This window comes from Thunnus albacares, chromosome 13, assembly GCF_914725855.1.
Source record: "Thunnus albacares chromosome 13, fThuAlb1.1, whole genome shotgun sequence".
Classification (NCBI taxonomy): domain Eukaryota; kingdom Metazoa; phylum Chordata; class Actinopteri; order Scombriformes; family Scombridae; genus Thunnus; species Thunnus albacares.
The window spans coordinates 27,560,165-27,585,807 of NC_058118.1; the positions used below are offsets into that span (position 1 = coordinate 27,560,165).

Genomic DNA, 25,643 nt, shown 5'->3' on the forward strand with positions numbered 1-25,643 from the left:
GGCTCATTTTCAACGATGCCCTGACACAAAACCTAAGAAGATTTATGACTAAATACCTGCAAAACTAATGACATTCCCATCAGCCTCGGCTGTACTTTGTGTTTAGTGCTAATTAGCAACTAAGATCAGGAACACAGACACCAACATGTTAGAATTATCAGTGAGCATGTTAGCATGCAAGCATGTGGTTTTCAGTGTTTTTTTCTTGTGTGTGTGTGCATGCGTTTTGGCTTATTCACACATTCATTGCCTCAAATGGTAACAATGGTTTGGAGAAATCATGTGAAAAATGTCTTATATTTCATTGAGGTAGGCTTGAAAAGGGCACTTCCCCTTCAGGACAGCTGAAGACCATCAGCTCAGAATTTTTATTCATCTACCAGAACATCTGTGTAGGGGTAAGAACATATATGTACATGTGTGTGTAAGTATATAATACAATGCTATAGTTAGTAAAATTACATTAACAGAAGTCAAGACATCCGGATACGTCCCAGAGTTCTGTATTGTGAAACCCTGCTCCAGTCTCCGAGGGTAACAGCTGATGTGGTTACTGTTCACCTCTGAACTGCCTGCATGTAGAAATAAGAGCAGCGTTCACTCAATTAATGGGAAAAGGAACGACAGTATACGGGAGGGAGAACAGCAGAATCGACTGTTTACACCAAATGTAAAATTGTTTAATTATTGGTGGCAAATTGAAAATGTTGACAGTGATGGTTTCTGAGATGATCAGATACTCATATTCGTCCCCGAAATAGGGCTGAACACACAGTTTGTTGGACCTTCATGGTCGAAGAGCACATCTGTAGCCTCTTTAACAACTGATACTGATATGTAGGCATGTTTCCTTGGGGTGAACTGAATCAGCTTCACATACTGGATCCTACACTTCCCATAATGCATTTCCTCTCTGTTAGATCCTCTCTACTATGTCTTTGAAACTTTATGCTGCCAGTTTGTAACACAGGCTTTCTGTTTTAAAATTTAGTCTCCTGAGCTTGTATTCCTCCTGATGACCTTTAAAGGAAAAGTTCAACATCTTGGGAAAATCCTTTTATTCGCTTTCATCCAGCATCCAGTTAGCGTAGCTTAGCATAAAGACTGGAAACAGGGGAAAAACACCTAGCTTGGCTGTTCAAAGATAACAAACAAACCCCACAAATCAACATGTCATTTTTAAAAAACTGCTCAAAAACCAGAGTGTTAAAACTACAATTTGTGATCCAGTCTTTATGCTAAGCTATGCTAACAGCTGTAGCTATATATTTGCAGTACAGACATGAAAGTGGCATCTCACGTCTGGATCTCCTCATTTTACTCTTAAAAAGCATATTTCTCAATATGTTGAACTAATACTTTGAGTGTAAAATTGGTGGAGGACATCTTCCCTTAAAACTTCAATAATTCCATTTGTATAAAGAAAGATTATGGTGTATTTCTTATGTATATCTGAGCTAAGATAAATGACAAGCCTGCATGTTTTATATAAGGTGCTGTTTATTTAATCATTTCATTATTCACGTGTCATGGTACACTCTCCCGTAACTTTGAATTGTAGTATTTACCATGTTTAATACTGACCTCAGCCTCTCCTCCCAGGCTTCCTGCAGAAAAGAGGGCTGTCGCTAACATGAGCGAGCTCCCGTTTAGACTCCAATATCACCTCTGTCCCCGGGGACGTTTGGTAGAGGAAATCAGATTCTGGATAACAGCAATATGCTCATCTTTTTTCCCCACAATCTATTTTTTTTTTAAAACCAGGGACAGAGGCTTGATGGGGTTTTTAGAGTTGTTGTCTGGTTCAGCCCTGCAAACTGTGAGGTGCACATCTGACTCTTTATACACACTGAATGTCTGGATTAAGTGTTTGATCACTTTAACTATGACGGCAGAGAGACACAACAACATCGGGGCCCCCGCGACAAACCAGCTAGCCGGGTGAGAGCGGTGTCGTCTCTGAGCGAGGAGGGTCCTGCTTTGTTCAAGGTTCAGATGGTCTGGGTTTGACGTGGATTAAAACTGGACTGCAGGTATTTTGAGAAGTTCCTCAGCTTTGTCCTGTCAGCATGCCTTTAGACTTGCACAAGCATTGAGCAGGAGTGTTGTAGTAGCTGCCCAGATGTCACCACAGTGTTGGAGATGCACCATGGCATCCCAGAAAAAAAAAAACAAAACCCAACAAAAGAAACATTAACGATTACATCTGGACAGCAAGGAAACTCCCTCCAACTAAAAACAGTTATAACCACTTGGTGCAGACTCCCACAGCAACTTTTGCATTCTTCTTTTTTCTTTATACAACTTTAAGGCAGGAAGTTCCACTTTTTTAAAGTAGCTCTCAGTCTTAAATTCATGCCTCCCTGCACAAAACTGGATTTTTTTTTTTTTAAATAGAGGACGGGGAGCCTGGAAGTATTCTAGTGTCCATCAGGCCTGAACCACTGAAACCAAAGTCAACACAACGTCATCCTAATGTGCTGGGCTATGCCATGTAGATGAAGGTATTTATATCGGTCTCATCCCGCTTTATGTACTTGTGGTCTATCAGCCACTCGATCTGCTCCTTGATCATCTTCTTCTGTGGTAAAAACATGTTCTTTAGGATCTCCACCAGCTCCGTCTGCAGCTGAGCGTTGTTGATGCGCTTCCTCATCTTCATGATCTGGATTATGGCCTCCTGGACGTGGGAACGGAAAGAATGGCGTGGTGAAAAATATGGATGACATCGCAGCCTTTTAAGTTTACACTAACATAACCGAAGATGTTTGTTGAAATGGAAGGTGAAACCGTTTATTCACAGCAGGTGAAGCTGTGTAACAAAAGGAGATACCAGCAGTGTCTTAACTTCATACCTGTGTTCTTAGTATCCTGAGCTGGACGATACCCTCGTTCTCCTCCTCTCTCATTCGCTCTGTGGTGAGCTGCAGCCGACCAATCAGGTTAATCTTCCCCCTTTTCTGAACCTTTGAGTTTTTTCTGTAAAGTTAAATAAAATAAGATTACTGTAACACTAAAATACATACTGGAAAAACTTGCCTGTTGCTGAGCTTAAAGATCCCCTTAAGACATTTTATAAAGATATATAAAAAATACTTGGAATAATCATATTGGTCTAATATGTTTTTTCCTCAAAAAAAGTAGAATTAGCTCAGTAAAATCCTTATAATTGCTTGTATTCCTTCTCCATCACTGAAAAATCCAGAATCGATGAATATGCAAATATTGTTCATTTAAAAAGTTCAAAGGGGACCTATTATGCTCATTTCCAGCTCTATATTTTTATTCTGGGACACCACTAGAGTAGCTTTACATGATTCACAGTTCAAAAAACTCCTTATTTATTTTATACTGGCTTGTTATGCAGCCCCTCAGTTCAGCCTCTGTCTCTAACAGGCTGTTTTAGCTCCTGTCTCTTTAAGGCTTAAAAAGGTCCCCTTTAACTCAACGCTCCTTACATGAGAGAAAACTCCTGGTTGACGAAGAATAGTGTTCCTTCAGCAAAGTCTTTGGGCGACGACACCACTGGGTCGTACAACAACACCTGCCGCTTGAGTTTGGGAAACGCCACCAGAGACTGGGAGGGAGGAAGAAAAGCATGATGGTTCAGAGGAAAAAGAACCACAATTATACAACTCAACGCTAACAGAAAAGGTGAACTTGCTGATTAATTTGTGACAGACATGATGGAGCCAAGACAGTTTTATCCTCATCATTTTTCTTATAAAGATCTTCTCCCCTCCTCCCTCGTCTCCTTTACCCAGAGAGTGCGTCGCAGCTCAGCGTCTGGCAGCTCAGTGGCTAGCTTGAGGTTTTCAAAGCTGATCCTCTCCCTGGGTCTCTGGTTCCAGGCAAACAGCACAGCCAGCTGGAAAGTGGTCACCTCCAGGTCATACTGTCCCACCTCGTTCTTAAAGGTTATCTGGAAAAAAATGAGGGATATTTTCTTTAGTCTGTTTCCCACGTTCTTTCACAGAATCTGCCGCATGGCTGTGTTGTCATGTCACAGATTAAAGATTTCGGTGTGGAACAAATTCTAAGCAGGTCTGTTCAGGTCAACTGGAACAATGTGATTTAATCTCAAAGCTCTCTAGGTAATGTAGTGTGTGTGTGTGTGTGTGTTTCTGTGCAGATCTGTTGCACTCACGATGCCGTTGGACATGAGGTGATGCCAGTGAAGCTTCCTGCCACTGTGGTTCTTCTTATAGAAGTCTTCTACCTCTGGTATCAAATCCTCCAACTCTGTAGGTAGAGACACGAAGACCTTCTCGCTGCTCCTCGACCACGCTCCAGCATTCAGGATCTTTATGTTGACCGAGTCGGCTGAAGGGGAACATACGAGGACATCTTTGTTAATGAATGAACTGCTTACAGTTAACCTTGAAGAACACAGGTAGACATACAGTATGTTGTAATTATTAAAAGGATTTTTAATACTAGCAGTAATGTCATTACTTTGCCTGTGTGGAACTGTGTGGAAAATACGCTTGTTTGCTTTCTTGCCAAGAATTTGATGAGATTGAAACCACTCTCACTTCTATATGGTAAATATCAATCAATCAAACTTTATTTATATAGCGCCTTTCATACAAGTCGAATGCAATTCAAAGTTCTTTACAAGTGATTGACAAATGAACAGGATAGTAAATATGGATTGGGAAACTAATGCACACCAAGATACGAGTAAAATAAAACCTAAAAAAATGATGACCTGTAAAATGTAAATTAAATTAAATATGATAATAGAAGAGAAAGAAAAATATTTAATAAAACCTATTTTAAAAGAATTAATTGAATGAGAAAAATATGAAGCTAGAACCAGGAGACACTTAGCTTAGCATAAAGAGTGGAAACAAAGGATAGCTGGCCTAGCTCTGCCTAAATGTGAAAAAAAACACCTACCAGCACCTCTTAAACACATTAATTAAAAAGTTATACATCATTTGTTTCATTCGTACAAAAATTGAAAAGTAAAAATGACTGAATGTAGTACTGAATTGATTGACAAACCTAATTAAATGATTAGTCATATGACATAATTGATTAATCATTAGTCATTTATTGAATAAAAATACCAAATATTCACTGGTGAAATGCTGCTTAAATGTGATGAAGACTTGTACTTCTTACCTGGTAAAGCAAGCTTGTTATGTTTATGCATTTCTTTGAAAGACTGGTTTAGGTCCTCTGACACTTTGATGTCTTGAAACATCCTCGCTAGCTTGTTGACATAGTCAGCCGGCATTCCTACTTCCTGTTAGGACAAATTACATCGCAAGTAGACAGTTTTTACAGATGATGAAAAACGACCTCCTGAAGTGATTCCATGTTAATTTTTTGGCTACATTTAACGTTTCCGATAAAATAAAAAACAACGTTTATGATGAGTAGAAAGTCAGCAGTTTCCAGATCTTACCCTGAGCCACTCCACCATGTTCTCCTCGATCTCGCTGTCTGCTGAGATGTCCAGGATGAGTCGGCGGGTCAGGTGGGCTTTGTGGTAGCGCATGAACACATCTTTGTTCTGGACGTACTTCAGTACCAACAGCTGCAAAGAGTATACAGATAATTACAGAAAAGTTTTTAAAAAGGAAACTTTGCACTTAGGAGTTTTGCAATATGGAATAACAAATTAACAAATTACACGATCAGTCCGTGTCTGTCTGCGACTGTTTATGCCTACACTGCTGTTTGCCTCAAACAGACTTGAATGAATTTTTTTGGGCTGTACAGAGAAGAGAAGTGTTTTGAGTTATGTTGGGCAGATTAGTCTCCAAATGTCCTATCAATTTTATCAGCAAGTGTTCTACTTTTTGAGGCGGTGCAACAACCAGAGCAAGTAGCACTGATGGCATCTTCCTGATCTTGCAAGGTGCACAGCATGCACGGTGCAAACAGGTCAGATTTACACTCAGTTTGGTTAGTGCAAAGCAAGTTGTTGATTGTATTCCACTGATAATAGACGTCTCTGACACAGATTTGTTTCTGGTGCAAAGTAACTAAGCTGAGATTTAGAGGGGATGGTCTGGTGGTTGGATATGACACGTGCCACGTAACTATAGCGTTCATTTCATGTGTTCTTCATCAGTTTATCCCGACAAAAACATGATTTTCTAGTGCAGCCTTCTGTCCATTTGTTGAGCTGCTGTGGTCGTGCTCCACGGTGACTGATACAGCTGTTTCAGCTAGATGAGATCAGCGATGTGACTGGCTGAGAGTATATTTATTCATCACCACACCCTCTCATCTATATTCCACTTCACCCTTTTGTACTTGTGCACCGCTGCACATATATGAACCAAAACAGCAGATAAACACATGAGGTGATTCTTATTCTGTTTTTGCCGTCTAGAGTGCCGCCTCTATTCCTACCTTTGTTTTTGGTAAATATATATATATATATATATATATATATATATATATAAAATATACCCAAACAGATTGGGATCTTTCTGGAAAAACAATGAAAACTTGCAGCAGGTAATTCATTATAAAACTTGATCCAAGCAAGTAAGTCTACAGTAAATTCTAAATGAGTTATCAGGAGTCTGACCAGTGTTTAAATAGAGCTTCAAACTGAGTATTGAATCCATTAATCAAGAATTCAAAACACATTTGGAAAGATGTCTAATCAATTTGTCACCTACAGTAGTACCAGCTCCAATTCTAACCACATGGCTAATATAAACAAGGCTAATAACCACAATCTGACAATAAAACATGCAGGTTCCCTGGAACATACCACTTCCTTGAGCTTAGCCTCGATCTCCTCAGAGGTGAGCTTCTTGCTTAGTGGGGTCTTCCTCAAGAGCATGTCACAGTAGTTGGCCAGCAGCTCCGGACACTTGGACTCTGGTTGAGTTTTCAAACCCACCCTGTAAACAAAGGTGAGGAAAGATAAGTTCAGTCGCACAATACATTGCTTTTATAATTCATAGCAAAACATTTATTATTTCACACAGGGAGCGTCTCTTACCCTTTCTGTTTCATAGGAAGTTCTAATTTAAATATAGTGGCATCGTTCACAACAGCTTTATATGCCTGCAAAGAGATTTGAAAAACAGAAGAGCGGTCAGTGAAGAACGTATTCTGACAGGTGGATCCTTCAGTGACGGCGTACTGTTGATGGACAAGTTGGTGAAAGTTGAGCTCACTTTGTCTCTCGCTGTCAGGAAGCGCGGGTCGTCCTGAAAGGCTTCTTTCACCAGTCGACTGAAGCGGTTAAACAAGGTGAGCAGCTGCTCCACATATTTCTCAGAGTCCTGTAACAAAGAACAACCAAACAATATGATGAAGGTCTTAACCTTGGAATCTTGGATGTAGTATTTTGACAAAATAATCATTTCTCAGGTTCTCAATTTATTAAATTTGAACTGAGCTATCACCTGCATCTCACAACCTTCATTAGCTGATCCATGAAATGAGGTTGAAAGATCCACAAAAAGCTAATAAATGGACACTGACTTTAGATCTTATCCTCCTCTTGCTGGGAATTAGGTAAGAAGATCAATGTCAAACCAGTATCTTACATATATGCATCTTTAGTTTTGAAATAATTAATTTATACAATTTGGTGGATCAGTACCAGGAGAAGGCCTCTAACATTTTATTTACTACCAAAAATCCAAACATTCATGATTGCAATTTTACTGCGTTAAAGGGAAATTTGCTCATTCACAGTGACTTCCTGAAAACTCCAGTTAATTCCTAGGAACAACTGGAGACCAGTTTATTTAGATGGTTTCCCATCTAAATATACTGTTTTAGATAGGGGTGCATGATATTATTGGCACGTCATCGGTATCGGCCGATATAAGCTCTAAAATGAAATATCGGCATCGGCCTCCACGGACTATTTTACCCTGACGATCCCAGTGTTTCCTCCGCAGCCTCCACTTCACTCAGCTGCCCATCAGATCAGCTGTTATGTTCGGCTGCACAGATAGGAAACACCTTGGCTGACAGGATGTACCACTCTGTTTGGTTTATAACTGCGGTTGGCAACCAGCGTATTAGCTGCATTACCGCCACCTTCTGCTCCGGAGTGTGGACCAGAGATTAAATCCTACACATTAATCCTGTCTGTCTAATGAACTCAAAGTGAACTCTACTGCTCCACTCACTGAGCAGGTTCATTAAAGTTTTAATGCTGAGCTCCTGAACTCCAGTCTTCCTAAGTTCTTCCTTCATATGTTGTCTTTCTTGATCATATTTACTACAATCTATGCTTGAATGCATAATAGTCTCCTCAGCCGGCTGGAAAAAAATATGTGCATATATGGGTATCGGCAACAATGAGTTGGAAATATCGGCATATCAGATATCAGCAAAAAATCCAATATCATGCATCCCTAGTTTTAGATAATCTGGATGAACTGTTGGCTTGTTTAAAACCGTTCTGATCGACCGACTGCTCGTGTTTCTTGGACTTTACCGTAGCTGTGATGCCATGTTTCCCAGCTCTCACAAATTACTTTTATCATAACCGATAAATAATAATCAAAACTGAAAACTACCCAAGTTGTAATAAACCTGAATTATCATGAACATTCAACTGCATTTAGTGAGTGTATACAGCATGTGTGTGACACTCACAGAAGTGATTGTCTCTGCGGAGGCCACCATATCAGCAAGGCCAGCGCTCATGATGTGCTCCTCCAGGTCCTTCAGCATGGGCTCGATGCCGCTGGGCACTTTGTCCATCAGAGAGAACATCAGATGCAACTCTGTGATCGAAGGAAAAACCACATCGTCACTTTCTAATTTAATTAGGATTCTGAGCTATGATGGACTTCACAGTAAACTATTGGTCAATGTATCTGCTGCAGATAGATTATAAACTCTTATAGAGACAATAAAGACAGTCTGGTCTATTTTGATATTTCATAGATTAAACAATTAATCAAACAAAGAAATCAATAGATATTCGATTATGAAAATTATTATTAACTGTAATTTAGTGCCAGTTTTACCCGGTTTGTCTCACAGTGAAGCAACAGAAGTTGAAACAGAGATAATTACATGATGTCATATTAAATACTAAGCTTTTAGTTGGAAGCTGCATTACAAAACCAACAGAAGATGGGCTACTTAAAAATCCATTACGGTGGATGCCCTTTGTCCATTTTTCACTCACACTGCATGAACACAGACCGCGACACACACACACACACACACACAAATGCATTAACAACGATGAAGGGTGGTTAATGTAGCCTTGAACATGAGCAGAAGTCGTAATTATGAAAATGTTCTTCACTAAGTGTATTTTAAACTGAATTGAAATTTAAGTGCAAAGGGAATGTGGACAGATGTTTTACAAATATTGTATATTTATACTCTATAAACATATTGCATGAATCCAGCACTTAGGGCAGGGTATAATAATAATAATAAATCAATACTTTTTTGGGTAATGACTGAAATGAGTCCAAAAGCTGTCTGGTCACATATGAAAACCTATAATTTTATACTAATTACTTTGATCAGACAAAAACAACAAAAACAACATTTGAGATTTTGTTAAATGAAAAAAAGGATCTCATAGAAGAGCATGTTAATATTCTCAAAGTAAGGTATCAAAAAACTCACACAGCCCTTGCAGCACACTGGTGCATCATTTTGACAAAACAATTTTGTTAAGGATGAAAGTGACTTTAAAGCCACTCGTCATTATCAGAAACAAATCCTTGTCTGGTGTCCCAAAATGTAAGATCAGCAACGGCTGAGCTCCTATTTCCTGTTTTAATATCTTCTACTAAAGTCGTTTATTAAGTGTTTTCTCTCTGAACAGCTTCTGCACTTCCCACACACACAGGCTGTTTACAAACCTGCAGGAAATTCACTTATGTCCTCTTACCAACATACTTGAATTGTGGGTTCATGCTTATGTAATTACTTAAGATGAAGTTTGTTCAAGGGCTGCATTTCTCAGAGATGGTTAGTATATAAAATTAAAGCATTTAATTTTAGTGTGTCCTCTTCAGTCAACCTTAAAAGGACACTCTCAATGTGAAAACTTTAATATATTATTACCAATTCAGTCCTGTAATAGCTCTAGAAAGCCTATCTCTATTTAATGATTTCTTAGTCTAATTTCTGTGAGGCAACAGATGAGTAAGGTTGGTCACATCACGCATGGTTCTTCCACGACTACTCAGTGTATCATCAGGGCTATTTCCTGGTGCAAACCTGAGCTGGCTGAGCCTTTGGTGGGAGCAGTCCTGCCGTACTCACTCTCTGTCTCATTTCGTTTGATCATGCCTGGACACTCGGCTAAGATGGTCTCCTTAAATGATGTTACCAGTGCATTGACGCAACACTCCATTAACTGGGTAGAAAAACAGAGGGAAAACAATTCAGTAGAAATACATGAGAGACAGTGTGTGTGTGCAGTACATTAAGAAAAAACACTTTAACATTTTGGGAAATGGGCTTAAATGTCTTAAATCTGAGAATGAGAAGAGAGAATCGCTTCCGTTCTTATGTCTCATTTTTACAGAAACAGCAATTAGTGTTTTTTGGGGGAGTTTTGTATTGTAATTATTTCAGTTTAACCATCTATTATTGCTATTGTGCTGGTTACAGTTGGTGACGTAAACATGCATTAACTGTTTTTTGGCCACTTGGGGGCAGCAGAGGCAAGTTGTGAACACAACATTGACATATCGTCCATTACCTTTTAAGTTTATATGTTAAACTTATTAGTAAACAGTTGCTTATTTACACATCCAGTAGTTACGGAGTGTTGTGGAAATTGTCTGAAAACAAAATAATTACACAAAACTCTGCTGGGTTGAAGATTAAAAAATATTATTGTACAATAAGGAGACAGAACACACAAAGATTTGCATCAGTTCGTCTCACCGAACAAAGAGCAAACCTATTCTATTACAGTTGCAGAAGGAACAGAGAAATGATCTGCGATTGGTCAATGTATCAGCTTATATGATTACAGCCAATGGCAAACATCCACGAGGTATACATTTACATGCTTATGTATGCTAGATAAGAGCAATATCTCCCAAGGACATATGAAGGCAAAAGCCCTAAGCTATATGTGGTCTTTGACCCCTGACTTGTCCTCTTTACTCCAAGACCCAGGATGTTACCTCATCTGAGCCTTCGCCAGAATGGAAAGAGAGGAGTTGGCCTCTTAAAACACAATCCTTCTCTCAAGGACGTGCACACATTAACAGAGCAAATGATCATCCTTGTACAACTCTGCACGTTAAAATGATAAACCAATCCTTTGGTCTTTCATTACCTTTACATGGAACAACATTATCATTCATTTGGAGTCGTGTTTCTGTCCACATAGTGAATGCAAGTCTAATATTTACTCTCTATCAGCTCCTGAGGGAAATATCTGGTACTTTAGCTGCTAAATGCTCCACTATGTTCACCAGCTATTCTACAGCAAACTGTGTCTGTTTGCTGTTTGGTCATGAGCAGGTAATGTACAGTGGGTTTTTAGAGCTTTTTCTCTGAAAACAGCTGCCTGCTACAGCTGAAAAAGATGCCATGAGAGCGCTGAGAGTGAACCAAACCTGTTAAGTTTCAGCTGGACAGTTAAAATATGAGCTGAAAATCATTGTTAAACTAAATAAATTATTAACAGTATATAACAAAACTGAGTAAACCCCTGATCAGTATCACTAAAATGCTACGCAATTACAAATCCTTTCAATTTAATACAATTTTATTTGTTTTTAGAAAATACCCAAGAAGAATTAAGCCAATTCATTTAAAAACAGAATGTCTGACTAATTAAACTACAATGAAAAGTTTAAGTACAATCTGCAACAAAAGTCAGCACACCCTTCACTAGTGAGACTCCATTTTTCTTTATTTTTTTATGTTGTGTATGTTTTTGATGACAGTTTCGATCCTCCTGTGCAGGGATAATACCAGTCTAGAAGAAATCTGTGGAGAGATGCTCTTTCATTCTTCACAGATGATTGTTTTTGCTGGAGAGGTTTTGTTGCTCTGTCTCGCTCTTTAAAAACACTCTAAATGTGTTGGATTGGATTCATGTCAGGGGTAATAATGGCCAGGTTGTATTTTTCACTTTTTTCTTCTTTAAAAACTCTTATGTGATTTTTGCAGTGTGTTTGGGATCATTATCATGTTGGAAAACTCCGCTCCTGTCAACCTCCTTGAGACTGGGAGTACAAACTTTCATTCATAGTGCCATCCATGGGCGCCTGGTTATGTTTTAAAATGGGGGAGTAAACTTGGAATTATACATAATTGGTGGGGGGAGGGGGTCTGGCGGTCCTCCCACAGAAAAAAAAAACCTAATTTAAAACAAATTTCCTGCATTTTAACACCACCTAACCTCTTTAATTAAGTCAAGAAAGAGCTAACTGCACTAGTCTAGATTGAGGGTGCTATGGAAAGCAAGAATGAATCCATAACATTTATGATTGTTTGGTCAGGACAGGAAATGATTATTAAAAGAATTTCATATTTGAAATTATGTTTATAGAATCATTATGTAGCATAAAATAGTAGTAGGTTGCAGGCTATTAGGCCATCGGATGGGATATCAACTCAGTTTTGACATCAGAGGACATCGTCTATTCAGTGGGATCATACTTCTTTACACTTAAATGGTTCTCAACTATTTCAGTTATCCTTCTCCTAAGAGCTTTCTGTTGTATTTCTATTATCTGCATCTCACTTGGCCCTCGTCCCCCTTGACTCTCCTCGCTGTGCTGTTCTCCTGAATGTAGTGAAAGCAACAATGAGCACAAAAAATGCCCTGAATGTGAACATTTCAAGGCACCATTTCTATTTTGTCCACAACAGTCCTGTGTGTATTGAAATACTGCAGTGAGAGAGAGAGAGAACTAGGTGTAAAAACGCACCTGAAGCCTCGACTATTTCTGTTATCCTGCACTTAATACCTGCATCTCATTTGGCTCCGTCCCTCTTGACTATCCCTGCTCTGCTCTGCTCTGCTGTCCTCCTGATTGCAGTGAAAGCAACAATGCCGATAAACACAGAGACGCCTTGAATGTGAACTATCGAGGTGTTACAATGCAAGTCTACCGAGAGCCGAAGATATCAGCATTTGAACATAAAAGCTTATGGTCACTGTCTGGTGATACTGAATTTTGTTTTCAGGGGAATATGAGAGGATTTTCAAACAATCATCCATTTACATTTTCACTGTTCTCTCTCCTCTCCTCACCTCACTCTCTCTCCTGCTGCCTTTTCTCTGCTCGTACCTGCATTCTCCTGATAGGACGACTGATAATAACAAGGACAGCGTTACATTAGGCTGTAACTGTTACTGTCAATGAAAATGCTTGGTGTACACTTACACTAGTCTTCATTTTGAAAAAATTTCAATAGGCCTATGCCCTCGGCCTTGTTGCATTTTCTTGGCTGTGTGTGGCTGAAATAAGCACAAGATACCAGGGGCTAATAATGGACACTTATATGGATAATTACCAACAAAACCTTGAATTAATAATGTAATTTTCCCTAATATCTCATCATAATCCAACTATCCCTTACTTCAGGCTAATATTTCGAGTCCCACAATAAAGTTGGCTACTTTGCATTTTATTTCTTTCTTAGATGAGATAACGAGTGTTGTTTCACCACTGTGATGTCTGTCTGCAATAGCAATGAAGAACCAAATAACTTTGGCCTACTGACTTCCTCGACTGTTCTTCTGGGTCAGTGTTTCCCAAACCGCTCCTGGATTAGCCACGGTCACAGTTAAGCTAAACGGCATGTTCCTCACCTCTGTAAACAGTAAGACTCCTGTGTGGATTAGCAGACTGTGACTGACAGCCAAAGCATGCTGTGGCAAACGATCAGCGTCAGGTTTGACTGAACCACATCAAAGGGTGATCCAAAAATGTGCAATCAAATATAATCACCTGTTTGCAGAGACTGTATGATGATAAGTCAGACAAAAAGTGGGGGAAGCAAAACCATAACCATCTTTGCTCATGCAGCCCCTTACCAGCATACTCCCACCTCCATGTTTCACTGTGGTAGTCCTGGCCAAGTCTATGGCGAACATGCTGGACCCCATCTGATCAAAATTCATTTTGGAGTCAACTGACCAAAGAATATGCTGCCAACATTCATCATGTTTTTTTGGCAAACTGAAATCTTGCAGTTTACGCAAAGGTTCCTCTTTGGACATCATCTGTAGAGGTTGACTTCACGCAATGTCCTTCGCACAGTGACTCACTGAGCAGTCACTGAAGCACCAATTTCCACAGATAATCCTTGTGCCAAGTCAGAAACACTTGCCTGCCTGTTTTTTATCGCAAGGTTGGGTAAATAGCAAGTTGTGCATGCCGTCGTTTTAACAACCTTCTGTTATTGCTAGTATGGGTCGTCCTGTACTTCCTAACAACTGCTGCAACTGTGTTTTGGCTTCTGTTCAGTATCCTACTGATGAAGTCTCACAATCTGGTGTCTTACTTGTTCAGGCAACTCCTCACCATGTGGAGTCATGTTGAATTAGACACAACCCAGGCCAAAATTGAGAGAGTTATGGTGTTGACAGGTTCTTTTGTAACCGTGTTCAGGCGGTTAGTTTTCACTGGAAGTCGCAGGTGTGATCATTTTTGTTTCAGTGGTCATATGTCTACTCACTTTTGTTGCATTGAGGTTGTACTTTGAGGTCAAATAAGATCAAATACCCGACACTTCACCGTAAAAATACTACAATTATTGTAAGATGATACAATTTTGAATCATTTAACATTGTAGTGATATTGCACAGGGTTTACTCAGTCTTGTTGTATACTGTAGATTACACACTAAACATAAATATTTGTAATTTTGTCATTTTAAAAACACTTCTTGTGTAGAAATATGGAACTAAAATGGTGTGAAATAGAAAAAATCTCAATATGTTCATTGTACGTGGAGTCCTTCTAAAAATTAATGTAAAAACTTTGATTAAAACTGTAAAAAATAAAATCTATATTTAACAAATGAATATAAAATTGTGGGGAAAAGAGAAATTGTTATGTTACACAACAGCAAACCAAAACAATGAAGCTTCTCTTCACTCTTTTGCACAGTGGACTGCACTGTTTTTTTTTTTTTTTTTACTGACTCAACTGTGGACTCGTTAACATAATGAGCCTTGTGGGTGTAATACTCACTGCTTGTACAGAGTTACAGTCACGTCTCGTCTCCAGGTATCGCAGTGCACGTTTCTCCTCTTCCCTCAGCTTTGAGTCAGCCTGGTGAAAATACACATCAACGTTTATTACATTTATTTCACATAACATACCCAGCATCATCTCTCAGAGACACCTGATAATAAATATTAAAAAGCCTTATACAGTATATGCGTACATTTCTGTTGTGAAGCATTAAAATCTAAAGCCCCTTTCACACTTGCAGTCCTATCCCTGAAATGTTCAGGAACATTTCCTGCATGGGGTCGTGTGTGAATGGGAGCAGGGATTGATATTCAGGGAAATCTGTACCCACAAGACCTAGTAACATTTCAGGGAAAACGCTGGTACAGCTGTGTTGTGAATGACAGCAGTAACTTTGCAGGGAAGGGCACGTAAAGGGTTACATCTGTCTGATGAAAGATGCTTTCACGTGGAGTGAGTGAACCAATCACAAGACTCCGCTGAATAGAGGAGGCAATGCTATTTTCTGAATGTTTAAATACTAATGTTCAGGCTCTTTTGTAAATGTTTATTCACATAACTTTAACGGCATTGCTTTCATAAAGCCATACCGATTATTCAAAGCTCCGTCAGACGCTGAGCCGCGCTCAAGCTGATTATTCAAAACATTCAATCTGACAGAGCTTTGAATAATCAATACGGCTTTATGAAAGCAGTGCAGTTAGAGAGTTAGAGAGTTAGAGTGTGAACACTTTAATTAAAATATTTACAAAAATAGCAATGTCACCTCTATTCAAGCGGCTCCCTTTTAAAAGTCTGTGTGCTTGGTGACAATATCACAGCATCATGTTCCGTTTAACACTATTATCTTATCTTTAAAAAATGTAAATGATCACAGCTGGTACATGAAACCACCAGAGGTGAGGCTAGTACCTACAGTAATTCTGACAAACTTAAAAATGATATTAACTGTAAATAAAACCATCAGCAGATTAGTAATCAACAACAAAATATGATATGAATTCCAACATCTGTCCTATGTACTTTATTTGTTTTGTTTTGTTTGTCGTTCGCTACATTAGTAACCTGACTTACATGGTCTATTGCTCAGATGTTTTTAAGAAAAATAATCTAAAACAATGTTAAAAACAAAGGCAATGGTATTCCAGCACCTGCTGTTTCTGAATCCATAAACAAATTCTGAATGAAAGGGATCCTGTCCCTCCACAAAACAGGACCTTTTCCAAATTCATATAAAAAATGTTCCATGTGGTTCCTTCAGTGGTTGTACTGTGCAAAATTTTCCAAGATGAAAAATGAGCCCAGCCCCCCTTAATGGTCCAGAGACCTATCTACACACAGTGTTAAACCTTGAAACAAACTGTGGCAACTGTGTTTCTCAAGAGAAACTGCACATTTCTGGCTCACGCTGTGCTTGAACAGACACGATGCTTCTGCTTTTGTTTCAGTGAGAGTAAGAGAGGAGGTGTGAAAAGGACGATCCTGCTGACTGTTTTCTCTCATGTGATTCATCCAACTGGCTTATTGCCAAGATCATCCTAACAGGGAACAGGGGCTTTAAGTCTCAAGTTTCTGCTTTGTGTTGTAAAATGCAAGGGTAAGGCAGTATTTACTATATTTGTGACAAAGTGAACTGAAAGTGGTTTTCTTTCAGTGGGAGCAGAGAGCAAGCTGGGAGTGGTCGAAAGAAGAGTGATTACAAAATGGTTTGAACAGGAAGCAGAAATTACTGCCACACCAATCCCTTTATATTATCAACTGATAATAATATATATGACGATATTACCGTCTGATATTTATTATAAAATGTTATTTATATCTCAACTTTATGGCATTGTTTCCCCCATTTTTTTTATTTCTTTGACTGTGAAGCACTTTGTAACTGGTGTTTGTGAAAGGTGCTATATTAATAAACTTTGCTTGCTTGCTTGCTTTTTGGATAGAGACCAGCGAGAAAAGAACATTAATCAACAAAGGACATGCATTGAGTAAGATTTTCCATAAATGTACTAAATTTATACCATTTAAAAGGTCATGACTAGTGAGACAAATTAGCTTCATCATAGCTTTAACTTATACCGAGACCCCAGAAACTGCTCAGGGCAGTGAGGCAATTTCGGTGAAGTAGCCACATGCTGCATTGCAGGATCACATGACATCAACTGGCTCAATAACACTTTTCCCCCGAACACATTCACTATAAAAAAAAAAAGCATGTAAAACAGTGAATAAACTTCTTTGAACACCACTGAACTCGCTGTGTGATCAGAATTTGATCCATTTAATCCAATAAAAGTTGAAAAGTCTAGAGAAGCCGTATCAATAACTTATCTGATCCCAGTAATGTGTGCAGGTATCCAAAATGAAATCAGAGGAAGTCTGAGTGCATCCTCTCAACTGGGTCGGCCAATGTTCAAAAACATGGAAGCGTGAGACTTTTTTTTGGTGAATGCACTCAGTGAGCAGCTTTAAGACTGAACGAGGCATCTTAGCATCCAGTTTTTCTGAACAGAAACACGATTCATACTCACATATTTCATGTAGTTCTGGACCCCGTTTTGCTGGAGATAGGCGGGCGCCTGCGTTCTGTAGAACCTCTCAGTTGAATCCATATACGCCTTCTCAAAGTTGTCTCTGTAGATCTGCAGCTTGTCGTCAGGGTTGGAGCACAGGTTCACTGCTCAGAGAAAAATATACATCAGCAATCATGAAGGAGATACAGCTAGAGAGTAGAGCTGAGTCGATTGGTTGATTGAATATTGTGATAATCGATTAATCATTCTGAATGTTTTTTTTAAGAGAAAAAGTCCAAATTCTCTGATTCCAGCTTCTCAAAGTGAATATTTTCTGGTTTAGTTTGTCTTCTGACATTTTCTGACATTTCATAGACCAAACGATTAATCCAGAAAATAATTGACAGATAAATTGATAATGAAAATAACCATAAGTTAAAGCCCTAACAGACAGGTCAACAACCATCTCAATAAAGAAAAAGCATGTATTTGAACTGAGCTACCCACCTTGGTTGAAATATGTACATGTGGACAGATAGTTCAACAAAGTATTTAAAAGACCACACACAGACCCACAAAAACTTGCTCTGTGATATAATTACTCATCCTTAGGCAAAAAGGACAAATATTTCTGTTCAGACAAAAAATATATAGTCTATGAATGCAGTCATGGTCCTGTAAACCTCTCTGGCTGCAGATATTAGAACGACAATGTGATCTGTGTTTCTCACCGTAGGACTCTCGCACTCCAATGACCAGCTGGGAATCAAAGGCTTCTCCCAACCTCTCAGCGTGGACCAGCTTCATGGCACTATCTTGTAACCTGTTCTTAATGTTGGAGAAGATGGACTCGTTCCATGTGTCCAGCATCAGCTGCAGAGACACACAATAAGAAAGCAGTATTACTCATAACATGATGACACTATACATGCACGACAAAAAAAACAAACAAACCCAACTGTAGCTCCTCCTCACCTTGCGGACGATGCTGTCCTCCACATTGGACTTTTTGTTGCTGCCTTGCTTGCCCATCAGAGTGATTTCCAGCTGGCAGAAAGGTTTGGGCAAGATGTCACACTGTGTGAAGAACTTCCTCCACTCGACAATGTATGCCTTCAGCAACGCTGTGTCATCCTGGTGACTCAACACCCGCTTAAAAAGAGCGATAAACATAGAGAAGTGTTGATTAACAAAGACTATTAAAACCTGCACGATCTAAAGCAAATCAGATACAAGAGACCTGGGACAAATATTACCTTTGTTCAATATTTGTTGAGGTGTTGACTCAACTCTACTGTAATATTTAATAGTATTAATCAATATATGAAAGTCATGGTGGTAGGCAGCACCAGGATCTGTTACCTTTTTGTTTTTTGTAAAAACAGGGTGTTAAAAGGTACAATCTGCCTTAAAACACTAGTAGTTACTGATAAAAACAGCCTTTTTTTATTCCTGTACATAATTGCCAAAATAACTCAATGTGGGAACTCATCAAAATACTTATAGTGCAGTTAAAGATATCATGTCAAGTTTTGACCAATGGGAGCACTATGGAGCAACGTTTTTACACTTTCTTTGTATCATGGGAGCGTGCAAGGACTTAAGTGCACATGCCCAACACCAGACACATTCCTGCTGCCTGTTTCATATTATTCTGAGTTTTCACTGAACAGTTTAAGGCTGCCTTCAGACCACCATCAGCTCTGTTTGAAAAAACGCAGCCCTCTCATTCATTGAATGGGGGCAATGCGTTGACAGAGTGGGGGTGCGAATCCATGGTGCTCCGACAAAACAACACAGTGTTGTCGGGCAAAAAAGTTGTACTTGGTTCAACTTTTGCTGCGATGCAACGCAACGTCATCCAGCAAGACGCTGCATTGGCCAATCACATTCACGCAAATGCATGTTCGGTTGACGTGGACTGTTTACCTGATGATTGTCAAGATGAAAGATAAAATAGTTGCCACTGGGGTAACTTTCAGAGTTGTCAAATCCTCTGTGCGGTGTTTTAGTGTCTGATAAGCCTTTAAATGCATTAATCTGTAGCTCCAACTTCCTAGATCATATTTCATTGTCTCCCTGGTACCTTAAGCAACATGGCGCCACCAACGCAGCCTTTTGCATTGTTTTAAAACAGGGCTGTCTTTGGTCTGAAAGCTCATTTTGCCTTTTAAATGCTTATTAAATAATGTAGGATGTCAATAAAGTGGACTAATGGAGGAATATGGGAACAACAAGAGAGTAGTTTAGACATAAAACAGCATCATTTCACCGGTGCTGAGACGAAAACCCATTGTGGTCTTACTGCTTGTGCTTGTTTGATAAAATCTAGGATGTCCTCTTTAAGGGCCTGGTGGATCTTAGCTGGACCTTTGTCATCCCACAGGCATACTGCGTGGACGTCTCTGTGGAAGCAAAGAAGAGAAATGATGTCACCTATCCCCATTTGCCTCCAACAGCAGGGTAGCAGAAGCATTACAATAAACTTACGAAAATAGGTCGAACCACTGTTGTTTGGTGACGGACTCCTGCCGTAGCAGCTTCAGCACTATAGGACGCATCAGGTCCCATTTATCCTCAAACTGAAGGGAGCCTTTGTTCTGGAAACAGACAGGTGGGAAGTGAATTACATGATATTACTGGTTCATGAGCTGTATCGCACAGGTAAGTCTTATTCATCAAACATATGAAACATTAGCAACACAGGAGAACAACTAAAGATTTTGAACACAACATAAAAAATAGATAATTTTCCTGGGTTAGAAACCTTTGAAATTACTTTTTTTTTAAATTAGCTTTAGGTAGAAGTTTCTCATTTTCCCAAGTGACCTTTGTGCGGTACAAAACATTTGTGGTGGCAGAACATTACTCAAGACTATTTCATCCTCTCTTTCTAATAGATTTGACACCCATTTGACAGAGGGGTGAAAAACTGAATGAAAAAACTGAATAAATGCATGCAGAGACTTAAAGAACGCAGATGCTTCCATAGAGAACACAAAAGCCATCACAGTCACCAGATCTCAACCAAACTGAGCACCGATTAATGGTGTTCATCCCTCCACTAAAGTTCGGAGAGAATCTATACCATGAAGACTTGAGGCTGTTTTGGAGGCTTATGGTGGAACAACATCTTACTAAGACACTTGATGTTGGTTTATTCTTTCTGTCTCCTGCCTGTATAAACCACAAAGCAGCAATTATTTCTGTAAAATAAAGAAATGATTAATCATTTAAATAATTTTTTTACACAAAAAAATGCCACATTACCTAAGTCCAGCTTCTCATGTGGTGGGATTTGCTGCTTTTCTTTATCTTATGTGATAGTAATGGAATATCTTTGAGCTTTAGACTGTTGGTTGGATAAAACAAGCACACTTAAGTTGTCACCTCGAGCTCTGAGAGATTGTGATCGGGATTTTTTTTAACTATATTCTCAAGATTTATCAAGAAGATTGTTCCATCCCTAAACTGAGGGAACTAAAGTTGACATATAATCAAGATAAATTATTGTAAAAAGGGTACTCGCGTGATTTAGTATCGCACCTCTAAAAAATGTGGGAGTCAGAAGAGACAGTTGGTCAAAACTGATGCAGCAGAGGCCGAGACATCCTGGCGTTTAGTCCCTAGTGTGAATCCATGCACCAAAAACATCCAACCCTACATTTCCCATGATGTCAACCAACCAATAGCATGTGTTTGTTAAGACTCCCTGTGCCTGGTAAATGCCAAAAGCTGTGTCCCTGTTCCACACTACACACTAATTCTAAACATGTAATATGTCCAAACTGTAAAAGGAGATACAATTAAGTTTACACAAGACAAAACAGTCAGTATGCATATAAAAACCCCTTTGAGTGTGCTGTTGATGTACACTATTCTCTCACAATGCAATGTGCAGGAAGGAAATTGAGTGGCAGCTCACAGCTGTAACAAAAATAAAACTTGTAACAAAATAAATTTATGAATGGTGGTAAAACAGCTACAGGAACACAAGAAAACAAACAAGATTACATACAAGTTTAATTGGTCTAAAGTTACAGTTGGATTAACGTCTGATAGCACAATAGTTTTTTCTACCCTTTTAGAAAAAAACAGATAAAGTATGTTGATTTTTAGTACAGTAACTACAAAACAGTGCTATAAAGATCAATATATACTGTAAGTGTATACAATTAGAACGTAGTATGTATTGGGACACAGCACAAGTGTTGTAAACTCAATCCCTGCATTCTGAACAGCAGCCGTTCTACTATAAATTTGTAGTCTCCCTCTTGGACTTGTTGGCAATGGAGAGGGCTGCATCAGTCATCCAAGACTTGGATAATGAAATCAATGGACGCTGGAAGTTTATAAGGACCTACTTAGATAACAGTCAGTCATTGTAGCTCCGCTGATGAAGTCTCCTTATTGTATGTAGGTATACAATGTTTTGTCTGAGTTAGTTGTTGTTTTTTATGTCTCAGTTAGTATAATAGTGTTATGTTTGGGTTTTTTAGGTGGTTGTTTGACTCTTATATATATATATATATATATATATATATATATTACAACAAAAAAAAAAAAAAAAAAAAAAACATTTGCAGTCTCCTAGCCTTACAGTAGCTATACATCTCTAACAACACTGTCAGGGGTTATTTTCTGACTCAATAAAGCTCCCTCCAGAGTCCATTATAGTACAACTGTTTTCACACACTGAGTGGTACTCCTCCATTACTACTAAACTGAGCTTTATGTGCAAAGTCTGCAGAGTTCTCATTTGAGGCACCAGATGTTTGCAGTGTTAAGGGGTTTGGGATCCACAGGCTGTGGTGTGATGTACTGTATACATGATTGGGCTGAATGATGAAAAACACTAGTTATGGTCCTTCTTCCTGATGTGAACATTTGCAGATAATCTGAGCAACATGACAGTAACAAGATTTTGAAAAATGTGCCACTGACATCATGTTGGTTCAGGGCAAGAGAGAAGAGAACATGCAGTGGGACTAGATAACAGTAGCCCTGCAGCGAGGAGTCGATTAGTTTCCAACTATTAAATTCATCGCCAACTACTAAACACAACTTTTCTATTTTTACAACCCACAACTCAGGTCGTGTAGCCTAAGTATTGTAATGTGCATAATGTTTATAACGTATATAGATTGAACTCCATTTGACTTTTCATTTTGTTTGAATGTATTACTCCTAGTTATTATCTGCTACCCTGTTTCCTGCACTGATGTAACATGCAAAAGTCCCCTCTGAGGATCAATATACTCTTATCTTATCTTTAATCAATGTACTTGTGTTGCTATTCACCACAGTTGAAGGTACAAATGATTGGTCTGAAACATGCAAAACACTAGTGTGGTCCTTCTACCTGATGTAAACATTTGACTGTAATGCTATTTTTCTATGAGCAGTATGTGTCTCTTCCTCTGCTTGACAATATAAATCATGTTAGACTCATATACCTGTCAAGTTAAGCTTTGTTAGGGAGCAGGATTAACGTTCACCCAGTCAGTGCCCAGAAACTAATACGACAGTCGCTTTTTGCAGCCTTTAGCTTGTATTTTAAAGGGGCTGGTCAGCTGCAGATTCTTGTTCCACTGACTGACAGATGATAGCAAATCTGCAGCTCGCGTACAGGCAGAAAATAAATAAATTTAAGCCTCTCTGTCTCTCCGTGTCTGTCTCTTTCCTTCACATTTGTTGTCGCTTTTTTTCTCTTTAGCCAGCTAACCTAAAATCACTGACAAGTAGCTAATGTTAGCACAGATGTAACTTAAACTGCTCCCCAGCTAAAGTCAACACTGACAGCAGCCCCGTCGCGTACAGGTGCAGTGTACTGTTCGCTCGGGTAAGAGTTAAACACCGACATTACACCACACAAGTGACAAGCAGCCCGGCGAGCATTAAACGCAAATAATTGAATTGGAGTGGGTCTTACCTTTAGCAAATTAGACGACGCCATGTTCCCTCAACTTATCCTCTCGTAAAATCTCGCGTGAACTACGCGTCGGAGGTTTAACCTTAACACATCGCTGACTCTCTAACTGTGCAGCATTTCACTTAATAGAGATCAATGAATCGTCATAAATTAATAATAGAAACATCTAAAAGTTAGGATATTCACCTTCACGTCTATTTTTCCTTTCTTTATGTCCCTTTTTTCAGTTAAGTAGCCTTCAGTCTAACATACAGAACTGTCTTAATTTATCACCGCTTATTTAATTCTCAATTAAGTTAGTTATAGCTTTCAGCCTACAGAAAAAACTGCATCTTTTAATTTGATGATCTTATCCCCCCCCCCCCCCAATTATCACCTTTCTGACAGTGTCTACAAAACCTGAAAATATATAAGCTTCCTAGAAGTAGAATTTATGGCCAAGCTGTTGTATTTGAGTGCAAAGTGCATATAAAGTGATATATATTTACAGTTATGTTTATTTGTTGTTTGTTGTCTCACTATAGTCTTACACATACCCATAATTTTGTGAATATAAATTCTGTATTCTTATTTTTATTCCTAAATTCCCTCATGTCTGTCTCTGTTTCTGTTTGCTGTATTTGTAAACAATGAGTTGTCATAAATTCATAATAGAAACATTTAACAGTTAAAATAATTATAATAATTCATGTTCACATTTGTTTTTGTTTTCTTTATGTCCCTTTTCTCAATTACCTTAATTATAGCCTTCAGCCTCTGGATTAAACTGTATGTTTTAATTTATCATAACCTTTTTAATACAGTATACAATCCATAAAATGTCAGAAAATGGTGAAAAAGGTCGATCACTGTTTCCCAGAGCCCAAGATGACGTCTAAAAAATGTTTTGTCTTGTCCACAACCCGAAGATATTCAGTTTACTGTCATAGAAGATGAAAGAAACCAGACAATTTTCACATCTGAGATGCTGGAACCAGAGAAGTTGGACATTTTTTTCTTAATAACTGACTTAAAACAATTAATCAATTATCTAAATAATTGGTGGTTAATTTAATAGTTGGTAACTAATTGATTACAGTTGTGTTTCTTTGTTATTGTCTCACTATGGACTGACACACATTCATAATTGTATAGCCCTCATTTGTTTGTGTTTCTGTTCACTGTTTCCACCTAAACTAAAATTCTAGAGCAAACACACCAACTTGTTTCAAAGTTTTGAAATAGTCAGATTTAAAGACATTGAATTTTATGTAGGCTAAATATATCCGTTAGTCAAAATACAGCGTGTCTCTGATATGTCTGGTCGGCTAAAAAAGTCAAGGTTGTGAGGAACTGGGTGAAGTGCTGGTAAATTCAAAGACCTCATGGTGGTCGGTGTGGTTTCTTTGTGCTGTGAACTGGCTCCACCACATGATGGTTTGCTCAGTGTCAACAACACAGAGATTCCTGAACTGTAATTAACCAATTGTTTAGTAGTTTTTCATTCATTCAGCAAAAGCTATTATATGACCCCTCCAAGACGACTGCTATTCTTGCTACTACTACTATTATTTCATAATTAGCCAATTATACAATTTGTCAATCCACAGACAATTAATTGGCAAATTTCTTTATGATCAATTAACCATTTAAGTACTTTCTGAGCAAAAATGCCAAACATTCCCCAGTTTCAGTTTCTCAAATATGAAGATTTCCTGCTTTTCTTATGCAATAGCTAATTGAACATCCTTGGGGTTTGAACTGTTTGGTCGAACCAAACAAGCATTTTTAAGGCATCACCTTGGGCTTTATAAAACTATAACAGGCATTTTTCTCTATTTTTTGACATTTTATAGCTTAAACAATGACTTAATCAATCGAGAAAATGATCTGCAGAATAATTAATAGTGAAAAACATTAGTTGCAGCCTTAATTACTGTTACTGTATGACTACCCTCTACTACAACTATCAGTACTACTATCATCACTGCTACCCTCTACCACAGATGGACTGCTGCTGCCACACTTTGACATGTACTGCTGTTGTTACAACTACAGTACTGCTCTCTG

The 25,643-nt window shown here is 38.6% G+C and overlaps 1 protein-coding gene across 2 annotated transcripts; it reads right to left on the minus strand.

Annotated features, from left to right (window-relative positions):
- Nucleotides 1-1,757: 1,757 nt before the first annotated feature.
- LOC122995534 (cullin-5) lies at nt 1,758-23,694 on the minus strand. 2 transcript variants are annotated; one of them, XM_044370824.1, is made up of 19 exons: nt 23,595-23,694; nt 20,153-20,262; nt 19,968-20,067; nt 18,638-18,814; nt 18,394-18,535; nt 17,681-17,826; nt 15,147-15,227; nt 10,237-10,330; nt 8,596-8,726; nt 7,155-7,262; nt 6,977-7,041; nt 6,743-6,875; nt 5,417-5,548; nt 5,131-5,254; nt 4,148-4,323; nt 3,761-3,922; nt 3,459-3,577; nt 2,856-2,979; nt 1,758-2,680 (listed from the first exon to the last, which is right to left on the minus strand). In XM_044370824.1, the coding sequence occupies exons 1-19, from the start codon at nt 23,616-23,618 to the stop codon at nt 2,486-2,488; spliced, it is 2,343 nt and encodes a 780-aa protein (XP_044226759.1). In that variant the 5' UTR covers nt 23,619-23,694; the 3' UTR covers nt 1,758-2,485. The 2 variants fall into 2 exon arrangements, with proteins under 2 accessions (XP_044226759.1, XP_044226758.1); XM_044370823.1 differs by having other exon boundaries at nt 10,192-10,330.
- Nucleotides 23,695-25,643: the final 1,949 nt, after the last annotated feature.

What these genes read in the sequence shown, in the direction of transcription:
- LOC122995534 (XM_044370823.1), bottom strand. Translation starts at nt 23,618, where the DNA reads ATGGCGTCGTCTAATTTGCTAAAG. An exon ending in CGTCGTCTAATTTGCTAAAG is followed by an intron (nt 20,263 to 23,594) that starts GTAAGACCCACT and finishes GTCTGTTTCCAG; the next exon opens with AACAAAGGCTCCCTTCAGTT. An exon ending in TCCTGACAGCGAGAGACAAA is followed by an intron (nt 7,042 to 7,154) that starts GTGAGCTCAACT and finishes ATCTCTTTGCAG; the next exon opens with GCATATAAAGCTGTTGTGAA.